At 42.1% G+C, this 22,252-nt stretch overlaps 1 protein-coding gene across 14 annotated transcripts; it reads left to right on the top strand.

Moving 5' to 3' along the window:
- The first annotated feature begins 1,184 nt into the window (after positions 1-1,184).
- Positions 1,185-15,546, top strand: LOC123499746. 14 transcript variants are annotated; one of them, XM_045248187.1, is made up of 12 exons: positions 1,187-2,534; positions 2,795-2,844; positions 3,245-3,294; positions 3,702-3,791; positions 6,699-6,931; positions 7,723-7,901; positions 8,240-8,393; positions 8,768-8,858; positions 8,964-9,143; positions 13,549-13,748; positions 14,730-14,841; positions 14,932-15,546. In XM_045248187.1, the coding sequence occupies exons 1-12, from the start codon at positions 2,454-2,456 to the stop codon at positions 15,030-15,032; spliced, it is 1,521 nt and encodes a 506-aa protein (XP_045104122.1). In that variant the 5' UTR covers positions 1,187-2,453; the 3' UTR covers positions 15,033-15,546. The 14 variants fall into 14 exon arrangements, with proteins under 14 accessions (XP_045104128.1, XP_045104126.1, XP_045104122.1 ...); XM_045248189.1 differs by having other exon boundaries at positions 6,684-6,931; positions 8,982-9,143; XM_045248184.1 differs by having other exon boundaries at positions 1,188-2,534; positions 6,684-6,931.
- The last annotated feature ends 6,706 nt before the right edge of the window (positions 15,547-22,252 follow it).

Below are 22,252 nucleotides of genomic sequence, written 5' to 3'. Positions count from 1 at the left end.
AGAGAGAGAGAGAGAGAGAGAGAGAGAGAGAGAGAGAGAGTATTACGTATGCAGTTTCGAATTTTTTCTTTCATTGCAACTGTTTCTCTCAATCGCCTTTATTCTCTCTCTCTCTCTCTCTCTCTCTCTCTCTCTCTCTCTCTCTCTCCAGCAAGGTCATGTCCCCAGTGCTCCTCTCTCTCTCTCTCTCTCTCTCTCTCTCTCTCTCTCTCTCTCTCTCTCTCTCTCTCTCTCTCTCTCCTCCGTCAGTGCCCTCAGGGAGACGGACTCGTTCCTACTCCCCCACTCCTCCCTCCTGCCCCGTGGCTCTTCTCTATTTCCCCTATAGTTCTCTCCGCCACCCCCCTCCCGCCCTCCCGTGCCTCTCTGCCCTCTTCCATCGTGCTTCTCTCCAGCGTATAATAGCTTTACTTTCCTACTCCTTCCATGTGCACCGCGGTTCTCTCTCTCTCTCTCTCTCTCTCTCTCTCTCTCTCTCTCTCTCTCTCTCTACTACTACTACTACTACTACTACTACTACTACTACTACTACTTTCTACTATTAATCCTTCATTCCTGTTTTTTTTTTTTTTTTATCTTTATCTACCTCGTACTTTCTCTTATCAAATCTTCTTTCCCTACATTTGTCTCCGTCTTCTTTACTCTTCCTCCTTCTCTTCACACTTCTCATCTCCCATTCTTCACGTCTGTCTTCTCTTGCTCTTCTCCCTGTCCTCCTGTTCCTTTCTCCCTTTTCCTTCCTTTCCCTACGGTCCTCCACGTCTTTGTCTTCACATTCGTCTCGTCTCCCCTCCCCCCTGATGGTCTCGTCTCTCCTTCTCAGATAAAAGCGTGGAGTGGAGGAATAATGTGGATTAAATGTGGTGCAATATACGAGTGCCTAACGTTAAAGCCCCGTGTCTTCCTTCACAGGCGGTTGAGCGCTGTTCCGTCTCCCGCCTCGCCCCGTAAAATGACTCCCTTGGTAATATATAAACGTGTGTGTGAATTGAATATAGTCTTTTAATTCCCTTCCGCTTGTTTGGTAGAGATTTTTTTTTTTTTTCCAATCTTATTACGGCTTTGTCTTGGTACGTGTATACGCATGATTTATTTTTTTTATGTATTTTTTGCTTGTATTTTATGGCCTTCCTTCCTTTCCTGCTTTATTTTTCTATTTATCATTATTATTTTTAACCTCGACCTTGAGTGCGGGAAGAGCGAGTGAATTTCCGTGGTCAGCCACTACAATTCCCGAGTGTGGTGATAACAGGCGCGTGATGACTGTGTTGGTACGTTTTTACTATTTTATTTAAGTATGACTAATGTTCCGGGCAGCGAGTGTTGGCGCAGTCTTGACACCCGCGGCTCACCCAGGACAGCAGCAGCGGCGGTGGGGGACGTGGCAGGACAAGTGACAGGAAGCTGAGGCTGATAAGACGGGATATTGCGAGAGGAGACTGTGGCGTGGTAACTCATTTCATCATTATCTCCTATTTTCTTGTCTTCTACGTACTTTTAAAAGAGGAAGGTAGTTCCCTGCTCCTGTCTCACCTTCATGGAGGATCCGAGGAAGCACATAGAGAAAGGAGAGTCGTAAGCAGGTGAAGAAGTGAGGGAGGTAATGAGCCATTTGGGCACTCCGTTGTGACTCGTGAAGGGCATGCGCACGCCAGAGAATGGAAGAGGTTGGAGAGAGAGAGGGAGAAAATACATGTTTCGGTACTTCACTCCTCTCTCCTTCCTCCTCTCGTCATCTTGAGAGAGCCTTGCTGGTGTCTTACGTCGCCAAGTCTGTGGGTCACCAAGCGGCTTGGTGAGATATTACTGAATTACAAAGGAGCTCGGAGTCAAAACAGACTCAGGCACGGCAGTTCCCTCAGGAAAACGTTTCGGTCGCGTCTTTACATCACTGCGGCGGAAGTGTCACTAGTGTGGGCCGAGTGTATAGTGAAGGAAGGCTCTGCGCTTCTGTGTGCACCTGGATCCCTGGCGTGTTGTGTGTGAGAGGCGGGAAGGCGCCAAGCAGGTGTGGGGATGAAAATAAAAGTAATTACGAGTGCAACGCCGATCCCCAGCCAGCGCCTCACGGGACAACAGTAAGTGGTCCCGGGCGACTTAAATACCACGGGGGCAGCACCAAGATAGCAGCGGCAAGGCAAAGCAAGGCAAGGCGTGGCACACACACACACACACACACAAACACACACTCGCGGACGCACGGTGTGATGCCTGCGGTCACGAGGCCGTCTGGCAGCGGAAGCCCAGACGTTTATCAGCGGGTTCAGTAATCCTGCCACCACCACCACCACTACTACTGTCACTTTATCACCACTCTCCACCTCCATACGTAATAGTGATCCACCAAAACCACCAGTGCACATCCACCAAGTGATATATCCACCTTCACTATCTCCACCGCCATTACCAGCACAGCTTGATCTCCAGAGAGTGGAGACACGGGTGGAGGCAGGATGGCGGAGTGGAGGGCGGTGAACATCGCCACCATCACGGAGGAGAAGGTGGAGGAGGAGGAGGTGGGCGAGGATGGCATGGTGAGTCTGAGATGCTTTCCCTTGCAGCTTTGAGTCAACAATTAAGGTAGATGTACAGGACAGAGGCAGAGGTAGGCTGGTGCTCCCTCTCTCTTTATTCCTTCACAGTAATCTCATGCACTTATCAACTGCGTGATCCATAAACTCACTATTCTTTGTACTGTAAGTGTATGAGAGACGCAAGGTTACTAGGTGAGCAGCAGCCAGACTTTACCTGTTATTTGTGTTAATCATATGTGTGTGTATGTGTGATCTTGCAGGTGGAGACAATCATCTCGCCCATGAAGAAACAGCCGCCTGAGGCAGAAAGGTGAGTAGAGGTGATGGCTGTTTACATATTGACAAGCAGATCCTGGTGTTGTAATTGCCTCGTGCATCTACAACTGTTGGAAAAAAATCAATAAGTAATTTCTTTTAATGTAGAATAGCAACAAAACAATAAAGATAAGAGAAATTACTATAGTTTCTGACAGAAGACTGAAAGTGAAGAATACAAGACAAATGATGGAATACGATAGTAGATAAGGATTCATAACGTGACTGACATTATAAGGGCAACTGCATGCATGGAGGTGAGGAGGAGCTGGAGTGTAAGGTTTTATTGGTTACAATGAAATCATATAGGTACACCTTCCTATTACTGTTGCTACTATTTATCTCACATATGTTTCTCTCCCTCCCTTCAACCTCGCCTCGCCTCGCCGCCCCAGTCCGCAGCCAGCAGCCTCTGCCGCCCACACCAACGATGGAAAAGAGTCTCGTGAGTAAAAAAAATGTTGACAATTAACTGAAGGATCTGCTTTGCGTCTGTTTTATTGGTCCACATTTTTTAATTCGCAGGTAAATAGTTAGTAACGTGGATCAGTTGATTAATAGATAGTTAGATAGAATGATAAACAAAAAACTTATATTTGCAAACACTTTTCTCCTTTTTACTTTTCTGTGTAAGCGCCTATTCACCACAAATAGAAGCGACCATCCATCCAACCATCTATATATACATCCATACACATATCCATCCTTCTCTACTTCTATACACTCATGGTTAGTGAATTGACAACATAAACATTTCATAAAACAATAACAGCTGCTGCAACATAGAAAACTTTGTACAGCTTTATAAGACGTACAACCATTCAACGCTACAAGAAAACATCCACACTTCAGGTCCCTCCCCAGAGAGGCAAAGCAGTCTGGTGGAGAAGGAGGTGGAAGAGGGACAGGACAACAGGCAAGCTGGAGATGGAGAGGAGAATCGTGAGTGTAAAATAATAATAATAATAATAATAATAATAATAATAATAATAATAATAATAATAATATACTTCTTTTTACATAATTTTATAGACTGAAATCCTTCGTCGTAGTGAGTAAGTGAGTGATTGAGTGAATGAGTGAATGAGTGAGTGAGTTAATAGGTTAGTTAGTGAGTTAGTTAATTAGTTAGATAGATAGGCAAGTTGAGAGATGGATAGACAAAGGAAAAGCTAGCGAATATTGTTGCTTCCTGTTCTTATTTATTTTTCTTTTGCCTTTTGTGTTCACGTCCTGAACAATAATTCTTTTCCTGTTATATCTGTCTACTGCAAATATAAGGGTCCATCCATCCACCCATCCATCCATCCACCCATTCATCCATCCATCCATCCATCCATACACAGATAGATAAGCACATTGCCAAAAGATAGAATTCATACAAAAAGGAGGCAACAGTACAAAAATGAATTACAAGAAAACTCACCTCACATACAACCATACAATCACACAACCATACAACCATACAACCACACAACCACACAACCATACAACCATACAACCACACAACCAAGCAACCATACAACCATACAACCATACAACCATACAACCACACAACCATACAACCACACAACCATACAACCATACATCCATACAACCAAACAACCATACATCCATACAACCATACAATCACACAACCATACAACCACACAACCACACAACCATACAACCACACAACCATACAACCACACAACCATACAACCAAGCAACCATACAACCATACAACCATACAACCACACAACCATACAACCACACAACCATACAACCATACATCCATACAACCAAACAACCAAGCAACCATACAACCACACAACCACACAACCATACAACCATACATCCATACAACCACACAACCATACATCCATACAACCACACAAACATACATCCATACAACCACACAATAATTCAACCATACAACCACACAACCATGCAACCATACAACCACACAACCATACATCCATACAACCACACAACCATACATCGATACAACTACACAATAATTCAATCATACAACCACACAACCATGCAACCATAGAACCACACAACCACACATCCATACAACCACACAACCATACAACCATACAACCACACAATAATTCAACCATACAACCATACAACCATGCAACCATACAACCACACAACCACACACCCATACAACCACACAACCATACAACCATACAATCACACAACCATACAATCACACAACCACACAATAATTCAACCATACAACCCCACAGCCATACAACCACACAACCACACACCCATACAACCATACAATCACAGAACCATACAAGCACACAACCACACAATAATTAAACCTTACAACCACACAACCACACACCCATACAACCATACATCCATACAACCACACAATAATTCAACCATACAACCACACAACCATACAATAACAACCACACAGCCATACAACCACACAAACACACAATCATACGACCACACAACCATACACCCATACAACCACACAACCATACAACCATACAACCACCCAAACACACAGCCATACGACCCCACAACCACACAACCATACAACTATACAACCATACAACCACACAACCATACAACCATACAACAACACAACCACAAAATCATACAACCATACAACCATCCAACCACACAACCGTAGAACCATACAACCACACAATCATACAACCATACAACCATACAAATACACAAACACACAACCACAGAATCATACAACCATACAACCATCCAACCACACAACCGTAGAACCATACAACCACACAACCATACAACCATACAACCACACAACCACACAACCATATAACCACACAACCACACAACCACACAACCACACAGCCATACAACCACACAACCATACAACCATACAACCACACAACCATACAACCATACAACCACACAACCATACAACCATACAACCACACAACCACACAACCATACAAACACACAACCACACAACCATACAACTACACAACCACACAACCATACAAGCACACAACCATACAACCACACAACCATACAAACATACAACCATACAACCACACAACCATACAACCATACAACCACACAACCATACAACCACACAACTACACAACCATACAACCACACAAACATACAACCACACAACCACACACCCATACAACCATACATCCATACAACCACACAATAATTCAACCATACAACCACACAACCATACAACCACAACCACACAATCATACAACCACACAACCACACAACCATACACTCATACAACCACACAACCATACATCCACCCAAACACAACCATACGACCCCCACAACCACACAACCATACAACCACCCAAACACAACCATACGACCCCCACAACCACACAACCATACAACCATACAACCATGCAAATACATAACCACACAACCACATAATCATACAACCATACAACTATCCAACCACACAACCGTAGAACCACACAACCATACAACCACACAACCACACAACCACACAACCATACAACCACACAGCCATACAACCACACAACCACAAAACCAGACAGCCACACAACCATACAACCACACAACCATACAACCACACAACCATACAACTACACAACCACACAACCATACAACCACACAACCACACAACCATACAACCACACAACCACACAACCAGACAACCACACAACCATACAACCACACAACCATACAACTACAAAAACACACAACCACACAACCACACAACCATACAACCTTACAAGCACACAACCACACAACCATACAAGCACACAACCACACAACCATACAACCACAAAACCACACAACCATACAACCATACAATCATACAAGCCGGCATCCACATCCCAGGTCGTCCATCCCTAGAGCGGCCGAGCAGTCTGGTGGAGAAAGAGGTGGAGGAGGGGGAAGACAGCAAGCAGGCCATCTCCACCATCCTCTCCACCATATCCTTCGACAGCGACTCCTCTAGCGTTGCCCCGGCCCGCACCACTCTGCCCCGCACCCACCCCGCCGCCCCACGCAACGCTGCCCCACGCCACGCCGCCGCCCGAAGCAGAACCCTCCCCAGAACAGGCAGTCGCGCATCAGGGTTCACGGTAAGCCCTTTGTTGTTTCCTTCTTCTTTTTTTTCGTTGTCGTCGTCTTTCTCCTTCGCGTTTTTCTTTTCCTTCTTGTTCGTTTTGTCTGTTCTCCTCCAGCACACACACACACACACACACACACACACACACACACACACACACACACACACACACACACACACACAAATATCAAATTAACAAACAAACAATAATTTCAAATCAAGCAAAAAATTACTGGAAAATGACAAATAAGAATAATAATTGTGCTCGTTCCTTTTCCTTATCTACAAGTATAAATAAAAAAAAGAAAAAAGAGAAGTTATGAATACGAGTTGTCTTGAGTAACATGTGGTTCTGTACAGGGCAGTCAGTATATTCAGAAAAGCTTTGATCCCTCACCACGACTATTTCCAAGGCTACAGAGATGATTAGCAGGGTTCTCAAGCGTGTTTCTCGAGTCAGTAATGTAAAAGCCTTGTTGATCTGTCCCTAGAATACCAAAAGACACGCTAAAAACATACATCACTTCAACTAGGTAAAGCCTTTTGAAAGTACTGGGGTGTGCGGCAAAAGTGATAATCTGTTACTAAAATACACACACAAAAAGTTAAAACATGTGTCATTTTAACTAAAGCACTTTGAAAGTAGTGGAGGCGTACGGCAGAAGTGTTAATCTGTCACTAGAATACACCAAAACACACTAAAACATATACCACACTTCAACTACGGAAAGCCTTTTTGAAAGTAGTGGAGGTGAGGGGCAGAATGTGGTCCTGTGTGACTCAAGCTGACTCACTTCCCGGCAGATGAACCTCTCGGAGAAGTTCGTGACGGAGCTGAGTTTATATGACCCCGACGGAAGCCGCGAGCCCCTCCTGAGCCCCGTCATCCTGCTGGGGTTGTTCCTGGCCACAGATCAGGTGCTGGGCGACCACTCCATCTACAAGGTGTCCCCCGTCTCTCCTCTGGCCGCTCTCAAGATAAGGTTGGTGCAGTGCTGGTGCTGGTGGAGGAGGGTGGTGGTAGTGTAACTGGTTATAGTGGGGTAAGAAATGTGGTTAGAGAAAGGAAGAATGGTTTGTAATGGTGGTGGTGGTGGTGGTGGTGGTGGTGGTAGTAGTAGTAGTAGTAGTAGTAGTAGTAGTCACACGTTCATTGTTTTCCTTCTCTTTCAGTCACAAAATTCCTTCCACCTTATCTGTCTTCTCTCTACTCCTCCCAAACCAATCCTTTTCTATTCTCACATCCTCCCTTTCCTTCTCTGTTACCTTGCTTTCTGTTCCATTTCTTCCTTCTCATTAGCTCACCTTATCTCTTCTGCAGGCCACAAGACAGGCTGCTCAAGATCAACGGAGTGAGTCTGGAGGGTTGGTCACACGCCTGCGTGGTGGACTACGTGAAGAGCCTGACCCTGTCCGCCGCTGCCACCGCCACCGCTGAGGACCCCGACACCCCCACGGATATAAGGCTGAGTATAGTGAGTGTGAGGCAGGAAGGGCGATGAGGCGGGCAGACTGACGGGGAGATAAACGCGGGGGAAGAGTAAAGATAGAGGCAGACACGGTGGAATACAAGTAAAATAGAAGTGTATAGAAATATAGATATGGGTTCAGATGAATAGACAGTGATAGATTAAGATTGTAAGCAATGGGACAGGCTAAGACCATGTAAAAAGAACTGCCCAACCACACTTGAAATCACCCCTATACGTTCAACAGATCCAGAATAACATCTATAAATTAAAAACAAAAGAAGAAATTCATAATGATTCCGCCCAACACCATCCTTCTTCTCTCCTTCTTTCCTTCCTTTCTTTCTTAATTCTTATCTTTTCTCTTCTTTTTCCTGCAGGAGCTTCGGAGGTCAGGGCGGAATGTCAGATCCCCGCAGGAGACGCCCACAAGCAAAATTCTAGACGCCACACTCAGAATCAGAAGAAGAAGTGAGTCTTAGCCAGACACACACATTGCCTTCATTCCTTTCCCCCATTGGCCTCCCACGCAGCACCGACTCACCCCGTCTAGACCCTCAAATATCTTTCCCTCAGTCAATATTTTCTCTTCAGGAGCGACCGTCACCGCCGTGCAGGAGCGGGAGATGTGCGTCAGATACCGGACTACTGTACCGCGGTGTCTGAAGGAGGCGCAGAAGGGACTCTACCTCTCCATCAACCTCTCTTCTTCAGGCGTGGCTGGCTTAGTGGCGTGTGCTGACAACAGCGATGGAGGTAAGGGAAGGACATGCGGAGTGGAAGGAAGGAAGAGGAGAAGGAGGAGAAGGAAGGAAGGAAGAAAGGAAGATATATGAGAGCTGAGAAGAGAAAAACTGGATATAAACAATGAAGGAAGTAAAGGAATGAAGACTAGGACGTGAAGGAATGGGATTTTAAAGTGAGGAGTGATGAGGTGTGAGAGAAAACGTGATGCGTACATGGATGACTAACATAAAATTGAAAGATTGATTTTTTTTTTGATTGATATCTTTATTGCCTTATAATACAACCTTACGTATATAATATGCACATACAAACATATAATCAAATTCAATATTAAGGCTTGGTCTATTAAGCATAAGCTTTTATATAGACCTTTGGTATATAACATTGTTTGAAATGCGCGACTTTTGCATTTCCTTTCATTAGTGATAAACAAAACTAAATATCAATTAATAAAAAAAGCAGACTCCAAAGCTTCCAGTCCTATTTTACTAATCACATAATAATTCCTACACACAAGCAAAACAACAATAAATTCATACATCCATTCTCATACGGATACAGAGATTTTCATGCTCACATACTCGTTTATACACATTCGCATATAAATACTGTATATATTAGTATATGGCCATACTGGTACAAATATAACTTCAGGCACATACAGACACATTATAACATACATACATACAAAAAAAAAAAAAAAAAAAAAAAAAACGCAGTCATGCTACATAAATACATACATTATATACACACACATATACAAGCGTAGAGATATATACATGCATACATACATACATACATACACACATATACACATCAAGCATGCATGCATTCATACATACAAACATAATATATATGCCGTATCCATGGTCATGAAGTAAAAGCTTTCATCTATATCCAATGTATGCGTTCAACATACACATATACATATATATTAACATATAACTATATAAAAAATGACTTGGGGTTGAGCATACCATATACCTACACATGCACACATAGACATATCTATGCATTTCATTAGTAACTATGCATATATCAATTGCTTCTTTCAGTGTTTAGTCTGTTCCTCATAACAGGTGATAATATGGTTGTATAGCACACATACATGAAGGCAAACATGCCCATACACATATATGCATGCATGCATACATACATTCGTAAATACACTTGAACATGCATACATGCAACTAAATGCATAGATACATGCACAAATACATGCATACATATATATATGCATACATTTATACACACATACATACATACGTACATACATACGCATATACACACAAACATACATACATACATACATACATACATACAGACGGACACACAAAACCAGGAAGATAGACGAACAAGCCGATAGAAGTACATAATTATATAAGCTATGTACCCTTACATAACATGCCGACTTATAATACACACATATGAAATAATATTAGTTCATTTCAGTACAAAGGCAAATATCAGACTCAAATCTTCCTTCAAGTATAGTCATTGATCATAAGTATTTAATATAGAAATTTTTACTTTATTCTTAAACAAGTTGAGTGAAGTAATGGATTTAGTTTCTTGCGGGAGATTATTCCAGCTCCTCGCACCCCGCACACTGACACTACGCTGTGCGTGAACTATCCGGCAATATGGTATTCTGATATCGTGTGGTCTTCTTGTGTAAGGGTTCACAGAAAGTAGCTGAAAGGTGGTGTTGAATGGAAATACATACAAAGACTAAATATACATGTTTGCTGAAATATGATGTCAGGAAGTTTCAAAAGTTTGAGTTCACAAAACAAAGAATTTGTATGTTCGTATTTTGATTTAAAACACATGACTCTAATAATTTTCTTTTGACAAATAAATAATCTCTCTAATAAAGTTTGAAAAGTTCCGCCCCAAATTGCTGCACAGTACAATAAATGAGGATACACTGTTGACATGTACACTAATCTGAGACAGTCTGCTGTTATAAAATTTCTAATTCTATATATAATACCTGTAATTTGTGACATCCTGGTACAGAGGCGATTTAAATGTGGTTTCCACGTTAGTTTTTCATCAATATACACCCCTAAAAATTTTATATGATCAACTTTACATAGACTATGGTTATTAAATTTAATATTAATGTTAGGCAGATTAGTGTTGGTGAAACATGATACCATGTAGAAAGTTTTCGAGATATTGATGGTTAGTTTGTTACTTTTTATCCAGTCTGAAACTTTAATCAGTTCTTCATTTACTGTGGATGTCATTTCATCAAAATTTTGTCCCTTCATAAATATTGTAGTGTCATCTGCAAACAACAGAAATCTCATTTTGTTACTTGCACGAACAATGTCATTAACATAAATTAAAAATAATATTGGGCCTAAAATTGACCCTTGTGGAACACCACAATTTACTGCCTGAAGTGAAGAAGAAGCACTATTGTATGCTGTGTATTGTTTTCTATATCCCAAGTAACTCTTCAAAAAATCATTTGCCTTTCCCCTTACACCATATATGCTTAGCTTATGCAATAAAATATCGTGCGACACAGTGTCAAATGCTTTGCTGAGATCACAGAAGACCGTAATTTGGATAGATTTGTTGTTCAGTGTATCATAGATTTCTTGACAAAGTTGGTGTATTGCTAATTCAGTAGAATAGTTGGGGCGGAAACCATATTGATGTTGGGTTAAGAGCGAAAACTTTGTTAAATATTCGGTTAATCTGTTGGCAAATATCTTTTCTATGACCTTGCTGAGGCTCGGGAGTATGGACACCGGCCTGTAATTAGTACTATTTATTATGTCACCTTTTTTATATATGGGTATAACCTTAGCAATTTGCAGCTTTTTAGGAAAACTTCCTTCTCTGAAACATTTATTTATAAAAACTCTAAAAAGGAGATATCTCATCACTACATTCCTTGATAATTGTTATACTTATTTCATCGTAACCAGCACAAGTAATTTTAAATTCTTAATAACCTCTTTAATTTCCAGCACTGTGGTAGGTTTCATAAAAAATGAAAAAGGAACTGGTTCTGGTAAGAATGTCTCATATGGAATAGCACTTGGGGTAATCTCTGCCACTAATTTATTAGCAACACTGGTAAAATAGTTATTGAATTCCTCAGCGATATCTCTATTGTTTGAAATTGTTTTGTTTACTTGAAAATTCATGGAAGATGGCAAATTAGAACGATTTTTTCCCAATAAATAATCAAGAGTTTGCCATGTCTTCTTAGTATTACCCGATTCTTGACTTAGCTTTGTTTTAAAGTAGCTTTCCTTAGCTGTTCGAATAACTGTAGTTAGAACGTTTCGGTATTTTTTAAATGTTGTTCCATATGTTAAAGGCCATTTAGCGTACAACTTCTGTAACTTATTGCGGTGTTTTATAGATCTTATAATTCCCGGCGTAATATATGGCTTGCCAAAGTGCTTCTCCTTAACAGTAAAAGATTTTGTAGGAAAATTTGTATAGTATATACATGTAAATTTGTCCATATATCTGTTAAAGATGTTATCAACTCCTTCAACATGAGACAAATCTGAGTTCCACTCATAACTTTTCAAATCTTCTTTAAAAGTTCTTATGTTCTCACTATTGTAAATTCTTTTGGTTATTCTTATGTGCGATGCATCACCCACAACAGGGACGAAAAATGAACTACACACTGGAAAATGATCACTTATAGATGTGTACATGATACCACTCCTTATATAATTCTGCATATCATTAGTCCAAATATGATCAATTAGTGTTGCGGAATTCCTGGTGACTCTAGTTGGCTTAATTATAGTTTGAAGAAAATTGTAAGAATAAAAGAGACATATAATTTATAACGTTATCATTAGAATTAAGTAAGTTAATGTTAAAATCTCCCATTATGAAACATCTTGAATTATTGTATGAGATTGATTCTAAGATGTGTTCCATCGAGTTAAGAAAATCATTAAATGATGCATTAGGGGGTCTGTAAACAATTCCTATGATGAACTTGTAGGGTCTTGAAATTTCAATGAATAATGATTCAATATGCAGCAGTTGCAAGCAAGCATCACTAATTCTTACACCATGAAATTTGTCATGTAAATAAATGCAAACACCTCCACCTTGTGTAGATTTGTTCTGAAAAATGCAGAATAATTGGTCATTTTGTAGAGATTACATATATAGTTATTAAGTCGAGTTTCACAGAAGCCAGCGACGTCAATCTCAACCCCAGATGGGTTGAAATAGACGGGAAAAAAGATAACAGAGATGAGGAAGAACGCGGGAAGATAGGAAGACAGTTAAATGATTGAGGGAAAAAGGAAAAAGGAATAAAAGAAAATTAATCTATACATCTTATTCTCTCTCTCTCTCTCTCTCTCTCTCTCTCTCTCTCTCTCTCTCTCTCTCTCTCTCTCTCTCTCAGCAGGTCGGTTCCTCCTTCACACCTTCGACGTCTCCTCCATCTCCTCCTCCTCGCCTCACCTCAACGGGCGCAGCGGCGGCGGCGGTGGCGGTGGTGGCATTGGTGGTGGTGGTGTGGGTCAGGGGGAGGTGGTGGTGATGGAGAGTGACGCCTGCCGCTCCTGGTACCTCCATGCCTCCACCCCGGACTGTGTCGCCCTCATGGTGAGTATCTGGCGCCCTCACGGTTTGTCTTCTCTTGCTGTTCTGTATTGTGCTCCATTTCGTGATTTTGATGTGTTGTTTGAGTGGTGTTCTGTTGTCCATTTGTTCACGTGTGTTTGTCTTCATGTGCTGATTTGAGAGAGTTAGGAATTTTTGTTGTTTTTGCTTCATTTCTTCCATTTTTTCTTTATTTCTTACACTATTCATTGTTCTTTTTTTCTTCCTGCCTTCGTTTCATCTCCTCGTTCTCATTGTTAGAACTTTGAAATATTTAATTGGCAATTAGACAAAATGACGTGTCCCCTGCTGGCTCAACTTCCTATTCTCAGTGAGGATAGTTAATAGTTACACTATCCTGTGTTGATTATACTAATTCGTGGTGAATAAAATGAAATATCAAATTCTTTCAATAGATAAACAAGTAATAAATAAAGCTGTAAGAATAAGTAAATAAATAATCCAAATAAAGGAACAAGATGAGAGTGCTTATCGAGTATTTACTTTTTTCTGTGTCACGTCGTGATGGTCAGAGCAAGACCGACACTCTCTGTTCGTCCATCGCACAGTGCACACTCTGCTTTCCCCGGTTTTCCACCTTTAACTCTAACAAGGTTACAATATCGTAGAAGTTCACTACTACGATTGTCACTCAGACACAACCCTCTTTGAAACCCGTCACCAGCTAAGTACCCTGATATCACACTGCTATATGAGTAACGTTATCTAGGCGCCTGTGTGGCTAAAGGGCTTGCTTGAAGGTGGTGAGCCGTTGAGGTCATGAGTGTTTGGTATAGTAAACCGCTCCGCCACGAATCATCTTGTCTAGTTGGGTGTTTAAGTGAAATTGCAACATCATATCCTTTCCTGCTCCTCTTCGTCACACAAATTCGTCCATGATACTCTCCTTACTTCTCCCTCTTTTCCCTTTCCCTGAAATTCTTTCTTTCACATCCTCGTCACTCCTTGTTTCCTCGCCTGCAGTTCGCCTCGGGTCTTGAGCCGCAGACACTGACGGAGAAGGACGTGCGTTTCTTCAGCTTGGTTCCTCTGCCTGGCGATGATCACCTCTTCAGGATACAGAACCTGTCCACGGGTGAGAGAGAGAGAGAGAGAGAGAGAGAGAGAGAGAGAGAGAGACTGACTGAATGACTGACTTCACTTTTCCCCCTCTCTCTATTCCCAGGGTCCTTTCTTTCCGTGGCGCCTGACTGTCTTAGCCTGGTGGCGAGGGATGTCTACGGATCACTACCAGACTCCACTGTTTTCCATGTCCTTAACTGTTAGGTATTCCATGGTTTTATATTATTCAATTTCCTTCATGCTTTTTTAATGTTCTTCTCTTTATATTTTTGTTTCTTCTCTTTTCATTTTTATTTCTTCTCTTTTATTTTTTATTTCCTCCATGCTTCTTTAATGTTTTTTTCTGTCTTTCTCTTACCTGCAATTCCCTCCTTTTTCTTTTTCTTATGTTCCTATTTATATCTTTCTCCACTCTGGTCTTTTCCACGTCTTTCACTGTTAGGTATCTCATTTATTTTCGTCATTTTTTGCCTCCTTGTCTCTTCGTTGTTCTTCCCTGTCTTCCCCTGTGTTCCTTGTGCAATGTGCAACCCTTGCCTTGTACTGTACTTCCTTACTTACTTCTCTGTCTCTGCCACTATTCTCTCTTCACTATTATTTTGTCTGTTTATCTTCTAAAAATACTTTCCATAGGTCAGTATGACAATAGCTGACCTAGTCCTTGCATTGCTTCACTTGTTATGTATTTGAATAAATCTTTGTACATTATAATCATCAATCTGTGTTTATATTTTTTACCTATCCATTTGTCTCCCAGTTTACTGATCTATCTGTTTATTTATCTATTCTGAAGGGATGGCTAATATTCCTTCTGCCTATTCCTACTCACGTTCACCCAGCCTTTAATGAGAGTACCAAACGAAAACTGGGAACGTTAAGGTGTCAGGGCAAGAAACTGGGACCTTTTCCTCGATGTGTCGTGGCGCTCCCTGCCCTCACTCACCCACTTGTTTTTCGAAACAAGTGGAATGATAAAAAAAAAAAACCTCACTCCATATTCGTCTTTCCTTCCAAATGAAGTCATGATGAAGAACGTCTTGGCGCCACAACAACTGAGGTCAAACAGTGCCGGACTCTCTCGCTTAGAAACACACACTCTGAGTTTGCGAACCTGTTTACGATTTTCAAGTTTCTCAGCACATCTTAGGATTTCAATGAACTTTTTATTCAATTTGCCTCTACCTGGGAGTGACTCGCCACTACCTCGCTGCTGAAAAGTGTAATGATATGTTTACCTCATCTTGACTGACCGAATGCCGTGTCTTTGACGTCAGCGACCACGGAAAGCCCTACTTCCTTTGTCCCTTTCAATAAATCATGTTCCCTACTGCTGTCTCCAGTATCTCGTACCAAGCTGTTCAGATGTTTCACTCGTTGTCTCCCTCTATCTCTTTCTCCTTGTATCATTCCTCTTAAGCAGGTCTACCTCATGCATTCTATCATTATCTGCTTAGTTTTTGCCCATCATATCGTACAGCATCAAGCTCTGAGGTTCCACAACGCTCAGCTTGTCATACACAATCATGCAATCTGGTCAAGAGGGGCTGCCTTAGTCTGATAATGGTCTGGTGTTGGATAATAATATGAGATAAGAAAAGGTAGGGGAAGACAACCAAAACCGATTGAAAAGCGGAATCATTTGGCGCCACATGACAAAGGAACACCCAGACCAAGATCTCATATTATCATGCATTTGTTCCTCTTTCTGCTCGTCTATTGGTTCTGTATATCCGCTCAAAATGGATTGGTTGAATGACCTTTTAGGGAACTGGCAACCCAGTGAGCCTTCTTTTTTTTCATTTTTTGTTGCCATTGGCCATTGCCCCTTCTGCATTAAAAAAGAAAAAGAAAAAAAAAAAAACTAATTTTCCTTCACGAATCGCTGTTAAGCAGGTCAAATCGGCAGAGAGTATATATGTATCTTGGCAACAGTTTTACGTCACAGCAACGGCAACATCAAGCTGTTTCACGAGCAGCGACGGTGGCGAGCGGGCTGACCAGAGCACGGAGTGTCTTTTATCATGATGTTTTTTTTTGTGTGTGTGCGTGCTTCAAGACGGAGCGGTTACGTGACGGAAACCGCGAGGGGACCCAACCTGAGGAGGAAGCTGAGGAGTTAAGGTAGAGTGAAAGTTTGAGGTTTAATATTCCGTCGCCTGTATTGGAGTGTCGGCTTGTGGCTCCTGCGGCCATTGTGTGCGGGAATTTAAATACGCGAGTGGTGAATACAGGGCCGGCCCAAGCCTCCATGGGGCCCTAAGCGAAATTGTATTTGGGGGCCCCCTAAGTAAATAAACAGGTAGACAATGTTCTTACTGTAAATGTGTCATGTTTAATTATTTTTGGTTTAAAAAAAAAGTGCAACGGCAATGTGGAACAATAAATTGTAATGCAAGATCAATAAAAACAAATAACACTTCCAAATTTCAACTTTATTAGCTCACAAAAATAATTATAAATTCCATTGTACAAAGACATAAAGAATGAAATAAAAAAATGAATAAATACCATTCAAATATTTAATGTATTAATGAACAGAGCTACTGTACTGTACCTAAAACAAAGTAACACAAATGGTTTATTTCACCCACTCTTAGTGTCCTTAGTGGTCACGCGGATTAAGGCGCCGCATTCTGCCACGATGGTGGTAGATTGCGGGGCATCGATTCGAATCCCACTAATGACATCTAGCAGCTATATGGCCTTTGTTGCCTAGCAGCAGGACAAATTACTTCATTGGAGGGGGCTCCCATGGTCTCATGGAAGAATATTAGAGGGTGGTGCCCGATCTGCAATACCCAGGAAAAAAATGGCCGCCCGAAGAGCATTTATGATCCCATATAAATACTACTTGATTGGATTTAAGGGTGATTTAGCACAATCTATGGGTGATTTAAGTACAAAGAACCACATAACATTACTTATAATATATTTTTACAACTCCATATTGTCTCCATATCTTTGATCATATAGAAATAACTATTTATACATGGGCGAAAAATAACAAATAGGCTACAATATATTTTTTATTGCTCTTGGGGGCCCCCTCGTGGCCTCGAGGACCTAAGCCACCACTTACTTCGCTTATGCTTCGGGCCGGACCTGAGTGAATGAATATCTTGCTGTTGTTTGGTGCTGTGATGTATTTGTGGGTTGTTGCTTCCTCGAGTGTTTTACTGACTGGCCTACGTGGAGCTGAGATACTTACTGGTCTAGGCATTGCGTTGATGGGAGGCCAGGCCACCCCTAGCGGGCCCCACCATCCCGAAGCTCCTCCCCTGCCCCTCCGCTCGTTTGCTAGTTCGCTAGTTTGCCGCCAACCATAGTTAGCTTGCTTTCGCTGCGCGGCAACATCATTTGTATATCCTCCCTGTACCTTGGTTGTATTCGCTAGTAAATTAAATACATTGTGGGAAAGAATGACAAAACGACAAGTATAGGATAACAGAGAGAGAGAGAGAGAGAGAGAGAGAGAGAGAGAGAGAGAGAGAGAGAGAGAGAGAGAGGGGGAGGGATAGAATTAGCTCTCCTGAATAATGGAGATAACAGATGTGTGTGTGTGTGTGTGTGTGTGTGTGTGTGTGTGTGTGTGTGTGTGTGTGTGTGTGTGTGTGTAGGTGTTGCGTACATGAAAAAAAAAAAATGTGGGAAGCAGGACATTGTGTGTGTGTGTGTGTGTGTGTGTGTGTGTGAGTGAGAGGAACATGCAGATGGGTCCATTCAAATCTCAGGAGTGTGTCAGCCTGTCCTGCTCCTGTCCGGAGCTGCAGGCAGTGGGAGGCAGAGCGGGGGCGTAATGGCAGGCCATTAGCTCCCGACAGATTGGTTCAGGCAGGATGCTGGGGAGTGGAGGCCGAGGTCAAGGTGGAGGAGGAGATGGAAGTCGAGGTTAAGGTGGAGGAGGAGGGATAGGAGAAGGAGGAGCTTTAGGTGGATGAAGAGCTGTGGATGAGGGAGGAGGATTAGAATGACGTGGAGGCAATAGTAGATGGGGAAGGATGAGTTGGAAGTGGAAGTAAAAAGATTAGGAGGAGGAGGAGGTGGAAGAGGAAGAAGTTGTGGTGGTGGTGGTGGTGGTGGTTACGTATCTCGCTTGTCATGTGAAGAGGCGGGGACTTGTCTAGATAGTTTTTCCCCCACAGAAATATTATCTTCTCTAATCTCTGTGAAAAATTTAAGTAAACCTGAGTCTTGAGCGTGGCATCGTATTTTACATAGACAAAGCTTCACACTTGAAATTTCTAGAGGCTTAACACTATTTTTTTTTCTTTTGTCTTTTATTTTTCTTGTGTGTGTGGTGAGTGCGGCGGCTGAGAGAGATACGGTGCGTGCTGGGTTTTGTGTACACCAGTTTAGCAAGTTCTGAAATGATGCGTAACGAGGAAACGGGTTTATTTTTCTTCTTGTTGAGGTTTTTACTTTGTTGATATGTTTTAGTAATCCCTGGAGAAAACACACTTACCTTGGATTGTCATTACTTCTTCTTTGATCATTTTAATTTTTATTGTATGTTTTTTTTTTTTATACCTCGAGGACACGTTATTAAGTTTTATCTTCTTTAATTTACACTTTCAAACATTCCTTTAAAACGCGCACTCTCCTCAGCATCTCGATTAATCTCTCCTCTTTTTTCTTGTCAACCAATAATTTATGTATATTTTTAAGTACTCCCTCAGGACACGCATTCACCTCGGACATTATCACACTTTCTATCTCCTTTAATTTGCACTCTTAAGCATTCCCTGAGGACATACACTGACCTCAGACATTTTTGGACCTCTTAGACCAGACTCTACCTAATCTGGTATCCTGCTTCACCGCCTCTCTTAAAACTTGAGCTGGGTCCAGTTTGAAATGGGAAAAAAAATGCCTTTACGAGGATGTTGGATGATCTCAGCCTCCTCTTGCCTTGTCTTCCTTAAAATTGACCCTATTGATCCGTTGCAGTTTATATAATAGAACACATTAGCGATATTCGACGCACTCAAAAGATGTCGAAATAGACATGGTTGAGTCTGTTGTAGTATTATATGCGAGGGCGTGTCTGAAGTTTGAGTTAACCAATAAATTTCTACGTTTTCTCTCGGTACAAACAGAGACCCATTCTCTCTTCCCAACTCTGCTGTTTTGAGAATACACAGGACTTGAAACTTTGGGATTATAAACAGCCTTATATTACGCACCACGGGATACAACATGATAGGTATTTGATCCTGCGTTGACAGAAAACAAAAGACGTATCTGTAGAAGAGCACAAGAAAGTGACAGTGACTTGAGGATGATGAGAAAGATGTTTCCCTCGTGAGTCCCTAGTTTCCCTTCCTGTGTGTTCTATCATACACGTCACCTGGCGGGGGTTTTGTATTGCTGTTATGACCTTTGCCTCGTAGTGGTGGTGGTAGTAGTAGTAGTGGTGGTGGTGGTGGTGTTTCTAATGTGTGTTGAAATATTATAAGTGTTCAGGAGAGGACAAAGACAGAATGGGTACAAGGGAAGATTTATTTTTTTTCTTTATGTAAGAGGAGACAGTTGGCCAAGAGCAACAAAGAATATACATATAAAAAAGGCTCACTAAGTTGCCAGTCCCCATACATTGAGGGACGTAGATGAAGGAATGGATAGATATAAATACATACATAGATAAACAAGAAGTTGAGAGAGAGAGAGAGAGAGAGAGAGAGAGAGAGAGAGAGAGAGAGAGAGAGAGAGAGATCCTCCTTATTTTGCAGGGACATCAGTTTTCATCATCATCATTATTTCCATCAATTGCTGGAAATTGAAGACATTTAATGTATTCTTTTTCCAGATGCAAACATTCTCTCTCTCTCTCTCTCTCTCTCTCTCTCTCTCTCTCTCTCTCTCTCTAACCTGTCCATCCACATCTTCCTCGCCCTTCACGCCTAACACTTTTATTGGCAGGTGGTGGCCCAAGGTGTGGCAGTATTTATGAGGGATCAATGTGTGCATGAGAGAGAGAGAGAGAGAGAGAGAGAGAGAGAGAGAGAGAGAGAGAGAGAGAGAGAGAGAGAGAGAGAGATTTGGGGTTACTATGTAGTACTGTCTTTTGATCTTATTAATGATAATGATGATAACGTTGATAATGATAATAATTGTAATGATAATTTATTGTCTATGCATCGCTCCTTTTTTTTTTATTTGATTTCTCTCTCTCTCTCTCTCTCTCTCTCTCTCTCTCTCTCTCTCTCTCTCTCTCTCTCTCTCTCTCTCTCTCTCTCTCTCTCTCTCTCTCTCTCTCTCTCTCTCTCTCTCTCTCTCTCTCTCTCTCTCTCTCTCTCTCTCTCTCTCTCTCTCTCTCTCTCTCTCTCTCTCTCTCTCTCTCTCTCTCTCTCTCTCTCTCTCCGTCAGTAAGCAAGTAAGTAATTAACACCTGCATTTAACATTTACACGTTTAATTTGGTTTGACCTTCAATATTGTAGCGGTGATCGAGAGATTTTTCACCCTCGCCTTGCCTCGTCTTGCCTCGTGTTGGTGTTGGTGTTGGTGTTTCCTAGTGTTCTTTAAGGTTATGAGGTACTGACCTTGGCATTTCACTGACTTTTGATTGCCTCCCTCTCTCTTTTTCCATGAAATTTTACCATATATTTTTTTTTCATTTCTGCATTTTTATTGCTATTAATGTGCGGTGACTGATGTGCGAATGTGATTTTTTTCTTTACCGAGTTATGGTTTTTAGGTTTTCTGGTTTCTTTCCCTCCCGTCTCTCCCCCACCGCTTCCCTTCCCTCTTTCACCCTCCTTCCCTCCCTTCAGTCTTTCCTCCACCCCCGCCCTTCCCTCCTTCCCGGGCCATTACCTCACCTGACCTTGAGGCTGCTGCAGGTGTGTGTCTTCCTCCCCCTCATCCCCTCCTCCCCTCTGTAGCTGGCCGCTTCCGTGACGTGTTGGTGACGTCACTAGGTGGTCATCAATAGGCAGGCCAGTAGCGGCGCCGCGCCTACTGCCGCACGCCGCCGCCTCGGGATTGTTTGGTCAAATGTGTGAGGGAAACTAAAGATAAATGACACTCTTTCTAAATGTCCACTTAAATCATTTTGTACACTGAAGGTTCTCGTGTGATTAAGAGTCGCTGTTGGGAAGGGTTTTCTTTCAAAATCCTGCCTTTCCCACCTGCATTTCCACCTGTTTCCACCCTCACCGCCTCGGGGGAGTGTGACGTCACTGTCTCCATGGAAACAATGACGTCACCCTATTGACAGTAGACACTGGCAGCAGCAGGGTCGGCTAGGCAGCGACGCCCTTAAAGAGAGACGTCCCATTTGACCCAGTGAAGGGACACATGCTCTGACACGCTGTCAGCTCCTCATGCCCTCCTGCCTGACCTTTCATGACCTGTATTAACTCCAGGAGCCAGCTTGTTGGGGGTAGGGCGAGTGCGGGGGTGGATAGGTCTAGGAGGTGCGGGT

Source organism: Portunus trituberculatus, chromosome 50, assembly GCF_017591435.1.
Source record: "Portunus trituberculatus isolate SZX2019 chromosome 50, ASM1759143v1, whole genome shotgun sequence".
In the NCBI taxonomy this organism is placed as follows: domain Eukaryota; kingdom Metazoa; phylum Arthropoda; class Malacostraca; order Decapoda; family Portunidae; genus Portunus; species Portunus trituberculatus.
The sequence above is the reverse complement of the archived record's forward strand: the minus strand, read 5'-3'. Positions and strand labels throughout refer to the sequence as shown.